Below are 19,129 nucleotides of genomic sequence, written 5' to 3'. Positions count from 1 at the left end.
GTATGAATGAAAGGACACTTGTTAACAGGATAATTTAGAGCAGCTTTAAATAGAGCTGTCTGGAAGAGTCAGCACTGCCACCTCTTGGTAATGTGGCCTGCATAACAACAGACAATATGATTGATATGATTGCCATGTGATTGTAAATTGTGTGTAAATACAACACCTGAAACAATCGGTTCTAAGAGGACATTTACCCAAGACTAGTAATGTTAAGAGGAAAGTCATAGTAGGAAAGTTTGCTTAAGATGACCAAATTAAGTGAAAATCAGGGAATGATCAAGAGACTTCAGAGAAAAGAAGGGTTTAAGTTGAAAGGAAGTATTAAAAAAAAAAAAAAACAACTCAAGAACTTGTAGGTGAAGGGGAAGAGACCTGAAGTGAGAAAGCAGTAACGGATGAGCTGTTGAACTTACTACTGCATTTTGTGGCCCCACCAGCATTGCAGCCTCCACCTAGCCTTGATGGAGCACCCTCCTGGTCATATGCCCAGTGACCTTCATTCCAGCTGGTGGGATGATGGTGTGGGGTGCAACCCATAGGGCTGCACACCGTGGGGGTGTGTGTGTAAGCTCACAGGGACCCTTCTCGCTGCTGTGTATGTTAGGGGGTTGTAAGAAGTGGCACGGCTGCACACAGGGCTGGAGCTCCTGCATCTCCAGCAGCATGTGTGTGTATATAACTGTACATCATGTAGGTCTGTGAAATTAAAACGTTTTGGTACCAAATCATTTAATCTTGTCTCATTTTGTAATTTTATTATGGTTTGACTTTCTTGGCATTGATTCTGAGCGTTTAGCTCACTGATTGCCAGTTAATCAAATTGTTAATAAACCAATGAAACACTTTGATTCCTGTTTGATTATAATAATGTGAGCTGAGCAGCACTTCCAGCAGCAAGTTACATGACATGGTTCTGCGTGGCAGGAGCCCATAACAACCTCTTAATTTATGATTTCGTTGCTTTTTCTGCTGTTGGAACTCTAGAATCAACCACAGTCAGAAGTTCTCAGGTTTTCTTTAATTTCCTTAGGGCTCCACTGGTTTCTGTAACCCTTCTATTTTTTAAGTGCTTTCTAATATACGAGCAAACTAGCTAATGCCTCCTAGGCCTTTGCAAGCCTCTCTGTTTAGGAAAATGTCTGCAGCAGTAACCTAATGGCCTTGCCAAGTCATCATGACCCAATGGCTGAAGGATTGAATTATTTGTAGAAGGATGTACCGTCTACAGCTTCCTTATCTGAAGTATTCCATATGCTACCCTTCTCTGTTGTAACTTACTACATTCTGCTGTAGTTCTGCAAAAACTGAGTTGTATAACCCAAAGGTATATAAACTAACTGGGCAGAAGTCATATCAGCAGAGGGCAGTTTGCGTCAGTAGTCTGTAATTCGGCTGCTCTGTGTTCTATTCTGTAGCTACAGTAGCAAACTGCTTCTGTTCTGACCTGATTAAAATTGCATTACAGTTGATCTCTGACACTAATGTGACACAGCTGACAATATGGATATGCCAAGCAGTAGTATAATTGCTTTCTAACTGAGAACTGTTCAATTTTTTTTTGTTTGGGGACTAGCCTTATTCCTGACCAAGCCTGTGTAACTGGTTTCAAAATGTTCCCCCTAACTAGTAACTGAACAGCTCTACCTGAACTCGGTGTTGTGATCTCTGTATACCTGTGGGCTGTGTGGCTCCACACCTTGGACCTTAATTGGTGTCAGAAAGCAGATTTTGTGAAATACACGAGTCATGGACATGTGGGGGGAGGCTGTGGAAAAACAGCAAAATGGGATAGGATATAAGGGAAGGAAAATGCTTAGGGGATGGGAGTTCAGTAGGTGAGAATTGTAATTGGGAAATCCTGCAAGAAGCATTTCAGAGGTGTCAAGAAAGTCATAAATGTAAAAGGAGCAGAAGGAAAGGGAGTTTTCACTGGGCTCTTTGCAGAGCCAATTGCTACTGCAGGCATTTTTATTTTTTTTTGTAATTACTAAAAGCTAAGGTTTCTAGAAAGAAAGAAACAGACTCATGGGCTGCTTTACAGTGATCTAAAGATGCCAAAACATGAGGAGCTGCCATTTGAGTCCCATAGTCATATAAAAAACAGTTGAGAAACTAATCTCAGACCTCTGGCTTTATTCTGGTTAGAACAAGAGCATACATATCCGGTTTCAGAGAGTGAAATCCTTGAAAGAATATGCACACTGAAACATGCTGATGAGGAGGATCATGCTGACTGTGAGGCTGAATTTTCTGCCCCCACGTCCTTATTTGAAGTAACCAAGATAACGTAGTCTCTGATCCCTGTCATTAAAACTTGTATGGTATAACTCCTTCCTGCCAACAGAGGTGCTCCCCCCCGCCTCAGGTCACAGTGACCGCTGCCAGTTACACTGCATATCAGCTAAGGCAGATATCCGTACAATGTTCCAAATATTCAGAGGAGGACTAGTTAGGATGGGTGTGACAGTGCTGCAGATAGGGAGCAGGGACTCTCATGCAGAACAGTTCAAAAGATGATAGTGTATATAGCACATCGTGACTAGGTTGAGGGAAAACATCTTCTTTGGATCTTGACAGGTATGGATCTGCCTTTTTCAAGGTTAACCTACTTGAAATCATGGTGAATCTAGCGTGAAATAATAGCTTGTTCCATCTTGTGAAGGTTTTGTTATGGCTGTTTTTCTCTATAAACCCTTAGTTTTTTTTCTCCCTTCTTTCAGAACTCTGAAGACACAAAATCTTATAATCGTACTATGAAAGGAGAGACAGAATTTCACAGGTAAATTTTTGCTCTGTTATTAAATAGAACTGCTAAAAATCAGATTGTTTTAAATTGAATTTGAATTTAAGATTTGTATTTGACTTGTTCACCAGATAAAATCTGGCATTTTAACTGATGAAGTATTGGCATTGCATTTATGAGTGGATGTATGAGTGGATTCTGTTTAAGATGGTCATATTGAGATCGTGGAGAAAATGGGGTTCAAACAACATTTTTAAAACTCTAATAAGATAGGAATAATATCCTTCCAACACTACTGTCATAAAAATATCTTATTATTTTCTGTCGAGTATTACTTTCTTGATCTGTACTGCATATTACACGTTCTGTTAGCAAAAAAAAAAAAAAAGGCTACAGTGAAGTCTGGAGAATAATTCTGCAGTGAAATTAGCACCTTTAATAGATCCCCTGTAGTCCTGAAATCATTGATTTCTCCAGATGTGTGAAGTAGCTGATTCCAAGGCAAAGAAAGCAATCTTTCACCTTAAGCATAGCATGTGTAAACAGTGTTCAAAAACTATTTAATACAAGGTAAGAATGATCTTACGAATCCTGAGATGGTAAAGCTTTGGATTGTTTCTTAATTGTGGCAAAATCTTGTTGCATGCTTGTCAGTGCATTTAAGTAACCTGTCCTACACGAGTTTCCTAAACAGCCTTTACCGCTCCAGTACTTTTGATAACACTGTTATAGAGTAGGGCAGAAACTTTCTTTGGGTATTTTAAACCTAGTGTATCATAAATTCATTGAGTATTTTCTCTGCTCCTACAAGAAATAGATTCTTATTCAGTCTTCCTGTCATAATTCATGTAGAATGTTAATGTATATCCCTCAGTCATTCCTTTCCCAAGTTACTCAGCCTGTTTAACCTGCACTGTTTGAAAGCCATTAAGTGCTTGGCACTGTGTGACCAAGACTGCTGCGTACTTGAATTTTAGGGTGACATACCTTAACAGCATTTTAGTGATGCGTAAAACTTGCCAGTGTGATAAGATGGAACTAGACTGCATTAGGGCAGCTCTCAAACCAAAAGGTAGTAGAATGCAAAAAAAAATCTTTTCTCAGTTTGGTAAATTGAAACTGCTGTACAGCTGGTGAAGACGTATATACCAGAAGTGCTGTATCAAGTTATTTTAAAGGACAGATGTTGCTCATGGTTAAGGACACACCTATGTGCTACTCATAAATACGTAGTTGTAACTGCCAAAATCAAGCACAGTTGTGCTTGTTTGTTTCTTTGGTTTTTGTTCTATTATATCAACTGAACTTTTTTCTGTAACATTTCTGTAGATGGAAAACAGAGAAAGATGGGCAAGGGAAGAAACAATACCAAAGTTCTAAGACTGATGCTGATGGAAGATCCCAAGGAAAATCTCCAAATGGAAGCAGAACTACAGACAGTTCTTTAATCCAATCTGAAAAGCGAAATAAAATAGTTATACAATTTAAATCCAAAGAAATTAAATGCGGAAAAAGTGCAAGCACTACTGATGTAGTGACTACTAGCAGGGAAAATCACAGCAAAGGTCCTTTTGATGGAACAGAAGGAAAAAGACTCTGGCATAGCTTTGCCGTTCAGAGGGACAAGGTGGTTAAGAAAAGGAAAGAGGAAGTTGAACTCTGCAAACTAAAGGCAAAAGCTGAACAAACTATGTTGGAAAAATTTAAGTCATCTGTGTATGATTTGAATGTTCCCCATAAAAAGGCAGACAAAGCCAAAAAATGGAGTGAAGATGTCAGAATTCCAAAAAAGTCATCTAGCACATCCACAGAGACTGTGCATGATGATAGGCCTTTCACTAAGAAGTCAAATAAATTATCTAGGACTTGTGAAGAAGAGTATGAAGAAGGATATGAGGAGTTTCCTAAGAAAAATCTGCAAGCTAATAAACCATCAACTGAAACACCTCAACGATGGGACTGTTGTAAATGGAAAAAACAGGATGCTGATTCTCATCAAGCTACTGGTAATTCAGGGACTGAGGAAACAGACTTTGAAGCTCCAGCAGTATGTTTTAAGCAGGTAACGAGACCACAGTTATTTCTATTACTATGCAGATAATTGTTCCAGGCAGGTTTTCTGAATAGCTGGTGGTTTTTATGTAAGCTGACCTGCAGAATTCAAACAGGCTTCCATAGCCAACTAGATGGATTTTTCTGATCACACTGTAAACCACATTAAAATGCTTTTCTGCTATGCTAAATGGTTAGATAAACTGGAAGAATAAATGTCTTACGTGTTCGGACTGCGTTTGCACATATGCTTCAGTAGCTTTACGTTACTGCCAGGTATTTGGGTTACTTCAATTAGGTGTAGGTCAACGGAATATTTTTCTGAACTGACAGGGCTGTATGCACAAATTGAGTCAATGAAACTCCCTGCCAAACAGGTGCTTATTGCCAGCAAAGGGATGCCAGGAGAACTTGTTCTTGTCGATCTAGGGCTAAATTCATACATTTCCTGCATAAATTCTTGTTTGGCTGTGATCGGGTTTGTTTGTGAGTTCTAGTTGTGTTTGTCTCTGCACCTCTAGTTATGTATCTTATCTTGAGCATCCTTACTTTTTGTTGTCATTGTTTAACATGCCTAGCATTAATTTTTAGAAATTTCAGTTCATGTAGTAGTGCAATCATTTTGTGCGCGTGCAAAGATGATGATCACATACAGAGTCACGGCAATCATTGATGTTGGAAGGCGTCTTGAGATCATCTAGTCCAACCTCTCTACTTAAGCAAGGTCAGCTAGAGCAGGTTATCCAGGACTGTGTCCAGTATCTCTGTTTTGGGTATCTCTAAGAAGAGCAGCTCCACAGCCCCTCTGGGCAACCTGTTCAAGCACCTTCACAGAAACAAAACAAAACCAAAAAAAAAACTTTAATGTTCAGCTGGAATTTCCTTTGTTTCGATTCATGCCCACTGCCTATTGTGCTGTGTCCATAGTCCACTAAGGTCCTTGCCCCATCTTCTTTACACCATTCCGCCAGATATTTATATTGATAAGATCCCCCTCAGCCTTCCAGGCTGAACAGTCTCTGCTCTTTCAACGTCCTTTAATACATGATAACCTTTTGTGCAACTCCATTAATATGTCTGTCTTGTACTGTGAAGCCCAGATCAAGAAAAACACCAGTTTACTGGAGTTAATTTAGTTGCTAAAATTTTAATACAAACTCTAAAGTTGTTTTTTTTTTTTTTAAAAAAAAGCTTTTAAAGCCATTGGATACTTCAGTAATAGTTTTAAGTGTTTGTCATAAAAAAAACTTCAAAGAGCTCATAATCAGATAGCCACAAGAGATTGGAAAAATAAATTTACTGTGTAAACCACTACATTTATTTTAAAGGAAAGCCAACCTTATAAGCCATTTAAAATGCTGTTGTAGATGCTTTATCATGGATATCAAAAACATGCTTTGTTACCTGTTAATTTCAGTTGACAATATTCAGTGTTTTCTAAAAATAATTCTTTTTGAAAGACTGTTACATATCCTACTTCTTTTACTATTTGTTTCTAGAATTTTGAGGTCCCATGCACATCAGACTCCTACCAAGTCAGAGAGAATATAAAATCTATCCAAAAGGTAAGTGATGTACTTGTTTAATACTAAAGAGCTATATTCTGAAACTCCTGACATGGGGATCACTTGTCAGTCTTCCTTGATATTTTGTGGTGTTGATATGTTTTTGTAATTCTTCCTACAGAGCTTTGAAGTCTTTCCACCCCCTCAAGGCAATGAGAACCTAGAAGGAGACCAAGAGGTTAGTGATGCTTCATTTAACACTTCCTAGTTATATTAAAAGATGGAGTTTTGTGGCTAGACAACTCCATGACCTTCCCTAGTGTTCTTCATTGGTGGTTTATGATCTACACTTCTAAATATGTGGAACGTTTTTTTTCAAATACTAAAGTGAAGTATTGCCAATCAGGAACTTTTTGAGATAGAAAGGTATAGTATTTCTATTATTCTCTGCAGCACCGGGGGCCTTCGTAGTTGCTTGCATACTCTAGCTATCACATTTGCCTACCTGTAACTTTCCAGAAGGAAGAGAGATACTTCTTGAGAAACATCTGATAAGTGAATTGCCATCTGTGTAGCAAAAAAAGAAAGAAAAATTTTGCGTACTAGGCCACAAACAAAGGCTTCTAGGCCATATTTTGGATGTCTTTTTGTGGACTTCTTACAGTGGAGGATGGGCAGAAGATTCTCACCACTTCACATTTGCTGTACCAACTTAATTTTTTTTGTTTCAATTTTAGTCAGTTTCAACATAAAGCCATTAATGCAAATATATCTCTTTTGGAAACAATTCAAAAGTGATTACTTAAGTTCATGTGTCTACATATTTTTCATTGTAGATGCAGATAGTTGAAGATTTGCATGTTGCTCGTATTGAAAAGAAGATGTCACTGTCTGTAGCACAGACCTGTGGAGAACTTACAAGTATGGAAATAGATCTTCCAGAACAGGATTTAAATATTTCTGCTGGTATGTCATGATCTTACATTCTTTGGTATCTATTTGAATCTGGTCATTAAAATCAGTTAGTGACCCAAGTAAAGAGTATAAAACTGACTTTCTCAGAACTTCAGTACTGTTGTTTTTTTTTTTCCCCAGGGGCTTCTACTTCTGGTCTGAACATATTAGTGGTGATTGACACAAATATAATGATCAGTCACCTTGAGTTTGTCAAGTCCCTGAAATCTGAGGATATACCAGGTATGCAAATACATGGTGGCCAACAAGAAATGTTAAGAAACAGAATTTCAGACTATATGAAACAAACAAAAAAAAGGGGCTCCTTAAAGAGACATCAGGTTTCATGCAGAGACAAGAGGCTCATACTGTTTCTGTGGCTGGTTCTGTGAACGTAAACAGGCTACCTCTTAAGGAAAGTTCAGATATGAAGTAGCACCTACTATGCTTATGCTTGTGTACTTACATTCCCAGGTATGTGTATGATTTTTTTAGAAGTAAGTCTTACATATTGCAAGAATATACTTTGAAACATTTAATCAATTATTAGTGATAGTGACGTTTCAGCGACTTACTGTTAGCAGAATTAGGATTGTGTGTGTTAGCTGTTGTTAGACATGCTTTGAATTTATCAGAGTGCTTGTGGTGCTTTAATGCTCTTAGCTAATGAATACACCTATTCCAGCCAAATGGAAAATAACTTTAATAAGGGTCCAAGTAATTTTCAAGAGTGTGTCAGACTGTATTTTTCTTTCCCAAGTTGGGAATGGTGTTGCATTGTATAGACTGGGAGCTGCTGGCTCAGATGCATTTTTTTTTTTGAATATTGCAGCTCCCAGTTTCTGGTTAAGCACCAGACTCATTATGCAAAAGGTTCAGAAGGTTGATGATTACTGACCTATTTAATGCAATGCAGATGGATGTTAATGGATATCTTAAATACTGTATTCTTATCGTGTGAATGGAAAAAAAAAAAAAATTGAAGTACTTGTTCTGGGTGGACCAACAAAACAATCATAAAATTTCTGAGTTAGTTAGAAACAAAACTATGGTCCAATATCCATACTTCCCCTTTCTATCTACAATAATGCTACACAGTTTTCAAGGTATTCATTTGATTAAAATTGTTTATTCCTTTTGTTTGCCTAATATTGTTATTTTTACATGTAATCAGTACATTTCCAGTTTGAGGTTAGACTAGAAAGAGGGAACTTCAGCTGTTCATTTTTTAATGCTAGGTGTTCCTGAGCACTGAAAATGAAAACTATTGGGGAAAAAAAAGGGAGGGAGGCTGAGCTTACATAAATATGGTGTTTGGATTCAAATTTAACTGTATTATCAGTTGATCTTTCAAAATGTCTTTTTTTTCTCTTGTAGGTGTCGGCAGACTTGCACTGATAATTCCCTGGGTTGTTCTACAAGAGTTGGACAATTTGAAGAAGGGGAAAATGTTGCAGCATGTTCGGGACAAAGCTATCCCTGCAGTCCACTTTATCTACATGTGTCTCAAAAAACAAGATTCAAAACTGTGGGGGCAATCCATGCAGCTTGCTTCTCAAAAAACATGTAAGATACACATTTTTTTTTTTTGGTTTGGGGTTCTTAAATCCTTGTGGTTCACCTAGTGTGAACCTCAGCACTAAATTTTGAGTTTAATACGGTCTTCACTCTGACTTTAGACTTTGCTAATAAAAATTCACTAATGGCTTACAGCAGCCTTCAGGGCGTATCCAAGGCTATAGTGTGCAAATAACTTAGTCGTGTTAGTGCTTTGTATGCTATTGTTTTATTGCTCATTTCTCGCTTTAAGCTGCACCTACTATGTTGCTAAGTGAGGGATTAGTGAAAATTCATCTGGTTATTCCTTTTTTTTATCTACAACCTAAGGATATGTTTTATGCTTTTGAGTAAGTTGCTGCAAAATCTAACATATTCAGAAACTTGTGCATGTTTCGCTTTGAGGTTTCCTAGCAAAACTGTAGTGTTTTTGAGTGGAGCAGTACCTCAGAATTCAAAACTCATATTTGTGCTTTGATTACACTTCTCTGTCCTTGTTCAGGGACTTTTACATTTAAAAACAGTACCATGACTACAATGAAGTATTTCTTACGTTTAGTTACAAGTCATCACTTTCTTAACTAAATTTACAGATGGCCTGAGTGACGAGAATAATGATGACCGTGTTTTACAATGTTGTCTGCAATATCAGAGCCTCTTTCCTCAAGCTGTTGTCATACTGTGCACGTGAGTTCCTATGTTTCTAGAATTCTTATGAAGTTTAAGGTAGTCTCATGCCAAATACAGCATTTTCAAGTCATACCTTAAAGTGAAGAGCTGCTTCAGCAGTAAGGTTTTTGAGGACCAGTCACCCTTTTAAAAGCTGGAGTAGAAGGGTACAATAAGACACAAAAGTTGTAGGCTTAATCACCTTCATGTGCAGGAGGCCTGAAGTAGGACAAGGTTCATTCAATGTTCAATTTTAAAACTTTTGAAAGCATAGCTTTCTCAGATTTTATTCCAATTTCTCCCCAAAAAATTAGAGTTATGAAATTAAAAAAAACAAGTTGTCTTAATGATTGAGATCCAGTTAGGTACTTTATTTTGCCCACCTGGTTGGACATCATAATAAACATTGACAAGGGCAATCATAGAAAGATGGAAGACAGACAGATTTGCCTCTGCTCTTGTTCCGTGATGGTAACAGCTGAGTTTCGAGTATTGATTCTCGGTTTGATATGAGTCATGTAAAGCTAGTTTTTAAAAGGTTTATACTACTTGACAGGTACTGTGTATACTTTGGTCTTTGCTAAAGCTGTTTGCTGTGTAGCTTCAGGAAGTGGGGTTAAGTTCATAGGTGTGTAAGTTGACATGTGAAACCGGGTTGTTGCTGGAAATACTACTTCAGTCACAGTATCGGTACGATTTTAGATTTATCAGAGTAAAGAACAGGAGATGTTGAAGGTGGCTTCAGAAGTGCTTTTTATCTGAAAATGCATTTATCAATAGCAGCAATGGGAATTTGTGGGAAACTATTAGAATCCAAGTCTGTATTGCATGTCTGTAGTAGCTCTGCCTCGAGGCAGCATCTGTGACAATTTGGCCAGCAGAACAGTAGAAATGAGTGTAAAAAATGAGGATTTGTTATATTAATCTAATTAGATATGTCTTTGAATCATTGCTTTGTTTGCATTCTAAGTTGATAGCAACTGGGTGTCACTACTACAGTATTTATGGTTGTTTTACATAAAGCAAGCCTGGAGTCTGGAACATATTTTTTCACAATAACTGCTTTAGTTAATATTCTGGTTTAATTCATTGCATTGGTTCTAATTGCTTGAGATGAAAAACTTTGTATATAATGAAGCTTACAAAACTAACTTTCAGAAGACAAATCATTCAGTGTGTTACTTTTATTACTTAATATGTAGCATTGTCAGTTTTATGTGAGAAGTTAATTCTCTTCTAGGGATGATAAAAATTTATGCAATAAAGCCATTGTGAGTGAGGTCAAGGCATTTTGCAAAGCAGATTTGGCTGCTGCTCTACAGAATCTGAATGTGAACAGGCATCAGAACTGTGTTGAGCTGCAACAGTCAAAATATGGTAAGTTTGTTTAATGTGTACATAAATGTGCTGACTTTTGAGACAGTAATCACTGTAGTAGCTGGAGAAGAGTTTCTACTCTAAGCTCAATTTTTATACGCTTTGAATGGATAAAAATACTTGTTTTGGACAGGTTTTCTGTTTTCAAAGGTAAACAGTTCCCTGAAAGTTTGAGACCTTTACTAAAACATCTGTCTCATAAGGTTTGAGGAAATGCATGAGACATTTTTATTTGACATAAAAAAAGAAACAAACCCAAATCATGGATTACCGGTGTTTATAGTCATTTAAAAGGTGTTCTGAATTTTTTAGGACTGAAAATAGATTTTTCCAGTTGAACCAGTTTGGGTCCTATTCATATTTAGTTGTAAAATTTTGTATGTTTGGATCACTCCTTAACATTTTACAATAATAGCTTTACCTGCATCCCAACCAGTAAGCCTTGATTCTTGGGTTGCCTGTTCATGTTTCGAAAAATGCAAATACAATAGCTTACACAGCTTACAATAATAAGTAGTGTTCTTCTCATACCTGCTGATAACCCCACTGGCTTTATGTAATCTGTTACTTAAGGAAGAAAGTAATGTGGAATGAGATCACAAATTAATAATGCTTTGGAGAAAGATTTTCTTGTTTAGTAGCTCATTGCAATACAAGTGGGTATAAGTAAAAATGTTTGATACTTAATTAGCTCATCTGCTTTGCAAGATAAATATGAAATGCAGTCTGCCTTTTATTTAAGGGAACAAGTGATTTGTGTGCTATCAACCTGAATTATCTATAGAAGCAGTTGCAATAAGTACCTCTTACTGCCATTGGTTTTACAGATAGAGAATTCCAGAAAACAGAAAGAAGCGAAGCTCATCTTTCTGGTCAATTCCCAAATATACTTCCAGATCTTGAAAAAAACTTAGGAGAAGCTTTATCATGTATTTTGGAGACTGAAATGAAAATTGCATTTGGAAACCTATGGATGGAGGTAGTTTCATATGACATCTTTCTTAATATTTCAAGTATTAAGAGGTTTAAGTGTCCTTGGTATTTTAATGGTATTAGTACCTATGCTAAACCAAAGAGCTAATTCATATAATTCACTAATGTAACAGTTCACTTAACAAGAGTGTTCCATTTTAGTTTCACTTTGTAACAAGATTATTGTATTTAACCAGTAATGACCGTGCAGTGTTTTAGTAATATGGACAGTGTTTTAATAATACAGTAATAGAAATGCTGGCTGTGAAGTGTAAGTTTTCAGACCTCTTGGTATTAATTTAATTAAATCTAGATTTCTGCTTTTCTGGTGCGGTTAAAATCACTGCATTGTAAATATGTCCTTAAAGAAATACTTTCATCATGTTTTAAATAATATATTTTATATAATGTTGCACTTGTTGCAAACACTTCTCTCCCATCAGAGCTGATGCTTTTATATACTACTTGCGTAAGGTTATTCACACATCCTGCTTCAGATGCAGAATTAAAGGGACGTTAACCAGGATGTCCAAACACTTTTTCAAAGTATTGTTAGCAGAAAATAAGTACTCAGGTACAACACATTTTCCAATTACCCATGCTTTGGTTTAGGTTCCACTTTAGGAACCTAAAAGGTAGGGCTTAGTCAGAAGTTTAAATTGAAGATACACCTCTGTGGCTTTTAAAAAAAAGTGGTTTGCATAGGATGAATGTTGTTCCACAAGAGAGCTCTGATTAGGTGTTAATTATTTAGGCATTTACAATTAACTGATTCTTGTCAACGTCTTTCCAATTTCTGGTTTTACTTTATAGTAATAAATTAAAATTTCATTGCAATATGCACATATTACTTCATGTATGTATAGTCACAGGTAGGAAACATGTTTCTTTTTACTTTTTCAATAATTGTAGATAATCAAAGGCATATTTACTGTTATTCTGGCATTTCTACAATGCATTAAATCTCTTTAGAGTTTACTTGAGGACATTCTCAATATTTGAGAAAAGGAGAATAAAGCCTCATGCAAATGTTGAAAGGTTATTATTGTACACTGGACACTTCTACATGAGCATCTCTGTGTAACCAATGATGTTGCCAAATCACATCTTTTAGATAGATAAATTTGTTAAATCTGAGTATAACTATTTCTGAGGAATCATTGAAATTATACTTGCGCGAGCACAAATCATAACATTGAAGAACAGAGCTGTTCTGAAATGTATACGACTATGTCTATGGATTTTTAAATGTATTCTCTTTCAGATACTGTACCTGAAGCCACCATGGACATTAGCAAACTTGCTGCAGTGTTTTAAAAAGCACTGGGTGGCTGTTTTTGGTTATGTTGTGCCAAGGAGCTTACTTGCAACTGTTGAATGTCTCTATAAACACCTTTGTACAGGTAAGAATCTCTGAGAAAGTTTATAATTAACTTTTAATTAAACTCATTGTTCTGGTTTTTGTAGTTAGACACTTTGAAAAGGCACACAGTCTCTATGATTGAATTGCAGAATCATAGAATCCTACAGTCACAGAATTGTAGGGGTTGGAAGGGACCTCAAGAGATCATTGGGTCTAACCCCCCTACAAAAGCATGTTCCCTAGAGCAGGTTGAACAGGTAGGCGTCCAGATGGGCCTTGAATATTTCCAGAGAAGGAGACTCCACAACCTCCCTGGGCAGCCTGTTCCAGTGCTCTGTCACACTCACTGTGAGAGTTCTTTCGCATGTTGGTGTGGAACTTCCTGTGGTCCATTTTGTGGCCATTGCCCCTTGTCCTGTCCCGACAAATAACTGAAAAGAGGTTGGCTAAATCCCTCTGTCTCCCACGCTTCAGGTATTTGTAAACATTGATGAGATCCCCTCTCAGTCTTCTCTTCTCCAGGCTGAACAGACCCAGGTCTCTCAGCCTTTTATCATAGGGAAGATGCTCCAGGCCCCATATCACCTTCATTGCCCTTCACTGGACTCTTTCCAGGAGATCCCTGTCTTTCTTGTACTAGGGAGCCCAGAACTGCACACAGTACTCCAGGTGAGGCCTGACCAGGGCAGAGTAGAGGGGGAGGATCACCTCCCTTGACCTGCTGGCCATGCTTCTTTTAATGCACGCCAGGATCCCATTGGCCCTCTGTGCCACCAGGGCACATTGCAGGCTCATGGCCAGCCTGTTGTGCACCAGGACCCCCAGGTCCTTCTCCGCAGACCTCCTCTCCAGCAGGTCGCCCCCCAGCCTGTACTGATACATGCGGTTGTTCCTTCCCAGGTGCAGGACTCTTCGCTTGCTCTTGGTAAACCTCATTTGGTTTCTTCCTGCCCACCTCTCCAGAGTGTCCAGGTCTTGCTGAATGGCAGCACAGCCTTCTGGCATGTTGGCCACTCCTCCCAGCTTTGTATCATCAGAATACTTGCTGAGGGTGGACACTATAAATAGTACAAATGTTACATTTATATTATATATAAATAACATACAAATTTGTAGTATTTATATATGTTATATATAAATTCAATTAAATATATAATTATATATAATTGCATTATGAATGTGTACATATAATATATATTAAAGTAAAAATATTATTATTTACATTGCATATAATGTTATTTTGTTATATAGCATAATATTGCATTATATATTATATATCATTATATATTGTATTTTATATACAATATTATATATAATACTATATCATTATACATTGTTATGTATACTTATATATTCAAAATATTTAAATATATTAAAATACTATATAATGTATATATCATAATTCTATGTATACAGATATATATGTATATATTAAAATTTATAATATAAATATAATATAGAAGTATTATATATACATAGTATAAATAGTAATGTAGTCCTTCTCCTTTTACCTTTTTTTAAATTTAAGGTTATCTATTTCACACATCTCTATGTATCTGCAAAAATCAAGGAAAATTATTATTATTGTAGTAGTAGTAGTAATAATAATACTTCTCCCTTCATTTATCACCACATTATGTGGCCAAATGATCTACATTTGGTAAATAAATTGGGGAGGGATGAAGATTACTTTATGTGACAGATGAAGATAGGGAGGTCTGTTTTTTTTTTTTTAAAAAGCAAAACCAAACAAACAAAAATCCCCTTTCATTTATTTAATGTCATTTTTACAAACTCCTTTATAACAGATAAAAATCCTCTGGGATATTGCTGTTCTTCAGTTGTGTTAAATATGCCACTTGAGCCTCTTGCCAGACTGTGGATAAGTTGGGAAGGCTTGGTTAACAAGGGAGAATTCTTAACCCTACACACTTGCTAATATTTTTCTTGAGGCTATTTAATGTTTCTGAACCATTTTCAGTGCTTTATATGTGCTTCAGTTAATTCAGATATGAGTATTAGATTTGCCTCCTAAGAGTAATATCTCCTAACATCTAGTTTATTTCTTTTTAATTTCTCATATTAATGTCTAAATATCAGGTAAAACAGTGAACTTCTCAACAGCTGGTATCTTGCTCCAGGAATCCAAGAAGTTATTGCATGCTTTCAGTTTAAGGTCTGACTATAATGGTGTACTTCCCCAGGCTTATGCTGAAGTGAGTAAGCTGTACCAAACATTTACAGAGGTAAGAGGAGCTTCAGTGTTCATTCACTTAACAGGTTCATGGAGATGCTCTATATTTGTATTAAAAACCCATCTTACGCTTCTAAATTATTCCCATAAGTTCAAAAATTATTGCAGGAAATGTTGTTGCTACGTTATTTTTTAAATTAATAGACCCCAATTTTAACATCTATTTTCTTGTAGCAAATATCTGTCTCTATGTTTGTGCCTGGTAGGCTTTTTTTCTAATACAGATGTGCTGGTATCAGAAGGGTGACTGAAAAACATTACTTAGTTACCTTCAAGAAAAACATCTTAGTTTTCTATTGCATTTGTAAATGATAAAAAAGGGCCTTAAAGATTAAAAATAAAATTTTAACTTCTACTTTTGACGTTATTCCTAGGCATGTTATTTCAACTTTCATTGTCTTGGTAGCTCTGTTCCTACACGTGCAGCAGGGACTCTTTTATACCATGCGTTTTGTGGTAGTTAAGAGTGTCCTGACACATTTTGTCTTCTGAGAAATATGCATTTGCACCCAGCTCATCTCTGAGTTGCTGGGGGAGAAATTTTGGTGTCTTGGTTTGTGGTAATTGTTAGTCCCAAATGTAATGGCCTAAAAAAGGGAATAGTGAGCATGGATGACTTCAAATATTTCTATGTGTGGAAAAAAGTACAGGTCAGAACTCTAAAAAGTTCTTTTCACATCTGGAGAAAGCTGAAGGGGAAAGGATGAAGAGGAAGATCAAGGAGAGGACGGATGATCCAGTAGCTTTTGCTAGGGAGTCTTGATTCTCTGCTCTGCTGTACCTTCTGCATGCACTGCAGTTGGCCACTTACTCTACAGTTCTGTAAATAGTGCTGCCATAAGAAGCAGCCTTTCGGTTGGAAAACTTGTTTCCTCCCATCCTTGTCTGACATTTGACTTTGCAAAGAACTGTCATTACACGGACTAAATTGTCAGATAAGTTTTACATGGATAAATTTCCTGAGCCAGTTTATCATGAGTATGTGAATACTTTATGCCATTCCAGCGGAGTGTGCCAACAGTCATGGGACAGAGAGCAATGTTGTCTCTTCACGTGTGCAAGTAAGAGGCAGCTCTGGTTTATACCAGCCTACTGTACACGTTAAGCTTTAGTGTAGGGTTCCCTTTGCTTCAGTTTCCTGATCTATACATGTAGCAGAAAGACTTGGTAAAAGACTGAGAGGTGCTTTAGATAGAGAGTATAATAAAGATAGCTATAATTAAAACATACGCCTTGGTTCCTTGAACATCATTTTTAAAACAGAAAGAAAACAACAAAAAAATACAAAACATTTAGAAGTGTTCAAGTTTTATTAAGTTAGGAATTAAATACATTCATTATTTGTTTGCTAAACTTTTATAAGGTGAGGTCAGACAGTGAGCAGGATTTATCAGAAGACATCATGGTTCTTTCAGAAAGTGTTCCATGTGAAAGAATGGAAGCAACAACACCAAATCTGCAGAACTGTGAAGAAAAAAAGTTACCTGCAAGCATTCACGTGTCTCAAGAAAACAGGCACCAGGAAATCTGGTCAGTCCTTGAAGGTGTATGGAATACAATGAACTTGTACAGGTACGGTGTGCTACATAAATTCTGAAGTTCTACATAATCTTCCATAATTTTCAAGCAAACATACCATAGGAACTGCTTGTTACTTCTAATTTTAGAGAAAAACCTGTTAGTAATTAGTTTAGATTGACAAAAACATCACACAGCTTGTCACACAAAGAAGTTAGGAATATACATCTTATAGATGCAGTCTGTGAGCTGTCTGTCTAGCTTGCTGCTCTTTTTCATGACAGTGTCTAGAACAAGTAGGTTCAGAGAATAGTGTTTAAGAAACACAAATGGGAGACATCCATGAAAATCTCACCTTTGTCCATAAAAAAGAGGCATTGAAGACCTAAGTTTTCTTGTGGCTATTTTCTTTTCAAACCCTGTGAATGTGTACTAGCCTAAGCAAAAGCACTTACTTTTTTTTAATTATTATTTCAATTGGTTTACAACACAGACAATTTTCTTGTTAAGCAAAATCCTTCATATTAAAGATGAAGTATCCAAATGCAGAATCTAGCGATGAATTTCCTTTCTCACATAAAACTGCATGGAATGAAAAACTGCTCCACCTAGATGTGTTACCACTGTTTTTATTTTGGTTGTTTTTAAAAAGTCTGCTTGAAAATAGTTGAAGCACCATGCTTTTGTATGCTGTAAAAATCAGAATAAATACTGTGTTTTCTTTTTGTAGTCTTAATCTAAAATCTTTTTAAAGGAAGGACTCTGAGCTAAGTCAAGCACAAAGGAACACCATTTTTGGTGGTCTCTAAGGGACTCATATAATATGTAACGATAATAACCCTACCAATGCCATTTCTACTCTAGCATTTCAATATACTGTAGATTTGCACCAGCTAACTCCTCTTGGTTTACACCAGTGCAAATTAACTCCTCACAAGCTTAAATGCAGATTGGCTTGGTGTGGTGTTTTTGCACCAGAGGACAGTGTCAGTGTATAACAGTTTAGTCTCCAAAAATGAGAGAATTGTTTCTCTCACTGGGATATTTGTGAACTTCAAAATCTCATATAGGCATTGTTTCAAGAGGAAAACCTCTTTCAAATGTATCCCTTGATAATGAAATTGCAACTGAGGTGTTGGTTCTTGCCAGCTGTTAAAAACCTTGCTGTGAAAAGAGGATACAATTTTAGAATTATAGTTCATTTCACACTCATCAAGAAAATACTACTTGTCTCCCACCAGTGGAGATTATTCTTCACGAGTGCAATGCAGCTTATCCCAGTGCAACTCTTGAAGGAAAAGTGTCAATCCTGTTCTAAATCTGGAGAATGAAACTACTTGGAAAAACGCAAAGAAAGCAGTTTACTTCGCTTCTTCAGCATAGCAGTTCTTCTCTTCTGAGAGGTTTACTCAGGTTGTATGAAGAATTGGTTTCACTGTCAAGTGAAGTTTAATGATAAATCTATTGAAGTCAAAGTCAGTGAAATACTGTTAGAGTACAATTACCAAGGAAAACCTTCAACAGAGAAGTACAGCTGTAGGGCATAGTCTTTCCACTGTTTATTCCAAGACTGCTTTAGATAACGTGGTAGTAGTATAGATTTATATTTGGCTTTTTGATAGTCAAAATACAATACATGCAATAGGTACTGAGTTTCTCTTAATTTTGAGGATTTTTATTAACTGTTTGGTCTTTTTTTTTTGTAATATTAGTCTTGAAATTTTCCAAAAGTTGGACCCCAACACAGTAACTGCGAAGTCTTCATTTGAAGAAGCTTTTTTAGGTCTGCAGAAACTGTTGGCAGCTGTGAATGACATCCTCGAAGGAATTCGTAGGTAAGCATTTAAGCTAGTCCTAAAACCTAGTGAGAATAGTATCATAGAATGGCTTGGGTTAGAAGGGACTTCAAAAACCATCTGGTTCCAACCCCCCTGCCATAGGCAGCGATGCCACCCACTAGATCAGTTTGCCCAGGGCCTCATCCAGCCTGGTCTTGAACACCTCCAGGGATGGGGCATTCACAGCTTCTCTGGGCAACCTGTGCCAGTGCCTCACCACCCTCTGAGAAGAATTTCCCCCTAACCTCTAATCTAAATCTCCTCTCTTTTTATCTTAAAACCATTCCCCCTTGTTCTGTCATTATCCAATTGAGTAAAGAGTTG

At 36.8% G+C, this 19,129-nt stretch overlaps 1 protein-coding gene across 4 annotated transcripts in view; it reads left to right on the top strand.

Annotated features, from left to right (window-relative positions):
* Positions 1-19,129, top strand: part of SWT1 (SWT1 RNA endoribonuclease homolog) — a 36,532-nt gene that overhangs the window by 2,649 nt on the left and 14,754 nt on the right. For 3 of the 4 annotated variants that reach the window (XM_035332716.1, XM_035332717.1, XM_035332718.1), the window contains exons 3-16: positions 2,724-2,782; positions 4,076-4,808; positions 6,298-6,363; positions 6,485-6,541; positions 7,140-7,269; positions 7,399-7,500; positions 8,635-8,823; positions 9,408-9,501; positions 10,724-10,860; positions 11,688-11,839; positions 13,097-13,235; positions 15,296-15,441; positions 16,813-17,021; positions 18,680-18,802. In XM_035332716.1, the coding sequence (XP_035188607.1) occupies positions 2,724-2,782; positions 4,076-4,808; positions 6,298-6,363; positions 6,485-6,541; positions 7,140-7,269; positions 7,399-7,500; positions 8,635-8,823; positions 9,408-9,501; positions 10,724-10,860; positions 11,688-11,839; positions 13,097-13,235; positions 15,296-15,441; positions 16,813-17,021; positions 18,680-18,802 (2,336 nt within the window). The remainder of the gene's footprint in view (positions 1-2,723; positions 2,783-4,075; positions 4,809-6,297; positions 6,364-6,484; positions 6,542-7,139; positions 7,270-7,398; positions 7,501-8,634; positions 8,824-9,407; positions 9,502-10,723; positions 10,861-11,687; positions 11,840-13,096; positions 13,236-15,295; positions 15,442-16,812; positions 17,022-18,679; positions 18,803-19,129) is intronic. The other variant, XM_035332719.1, reaches the window with a different exon arrangement.

The sequence above is a fragment of the Oxyura jamaicensis genome, chromosome 8, assembly GCF_011077185.1.
Source record: "Oxyura jamaicensis isolate SHBP4307 breed ruddy duck chromosome 8, BPBGC_Ojam_1.0, whole genome shotgun sequence".
Taxonomy (NCBI): Eukaryota; Metazoa; Chordata; class Aves; order Anseriformes; family Anatidae; genus Oxyura; species Oxyura jamaicensis.
The sequence above is the reverse complement of the archived record's forward strand: the minus strand, read 5'-3'. Positions and strand labels throughout refer to the sequence as shown.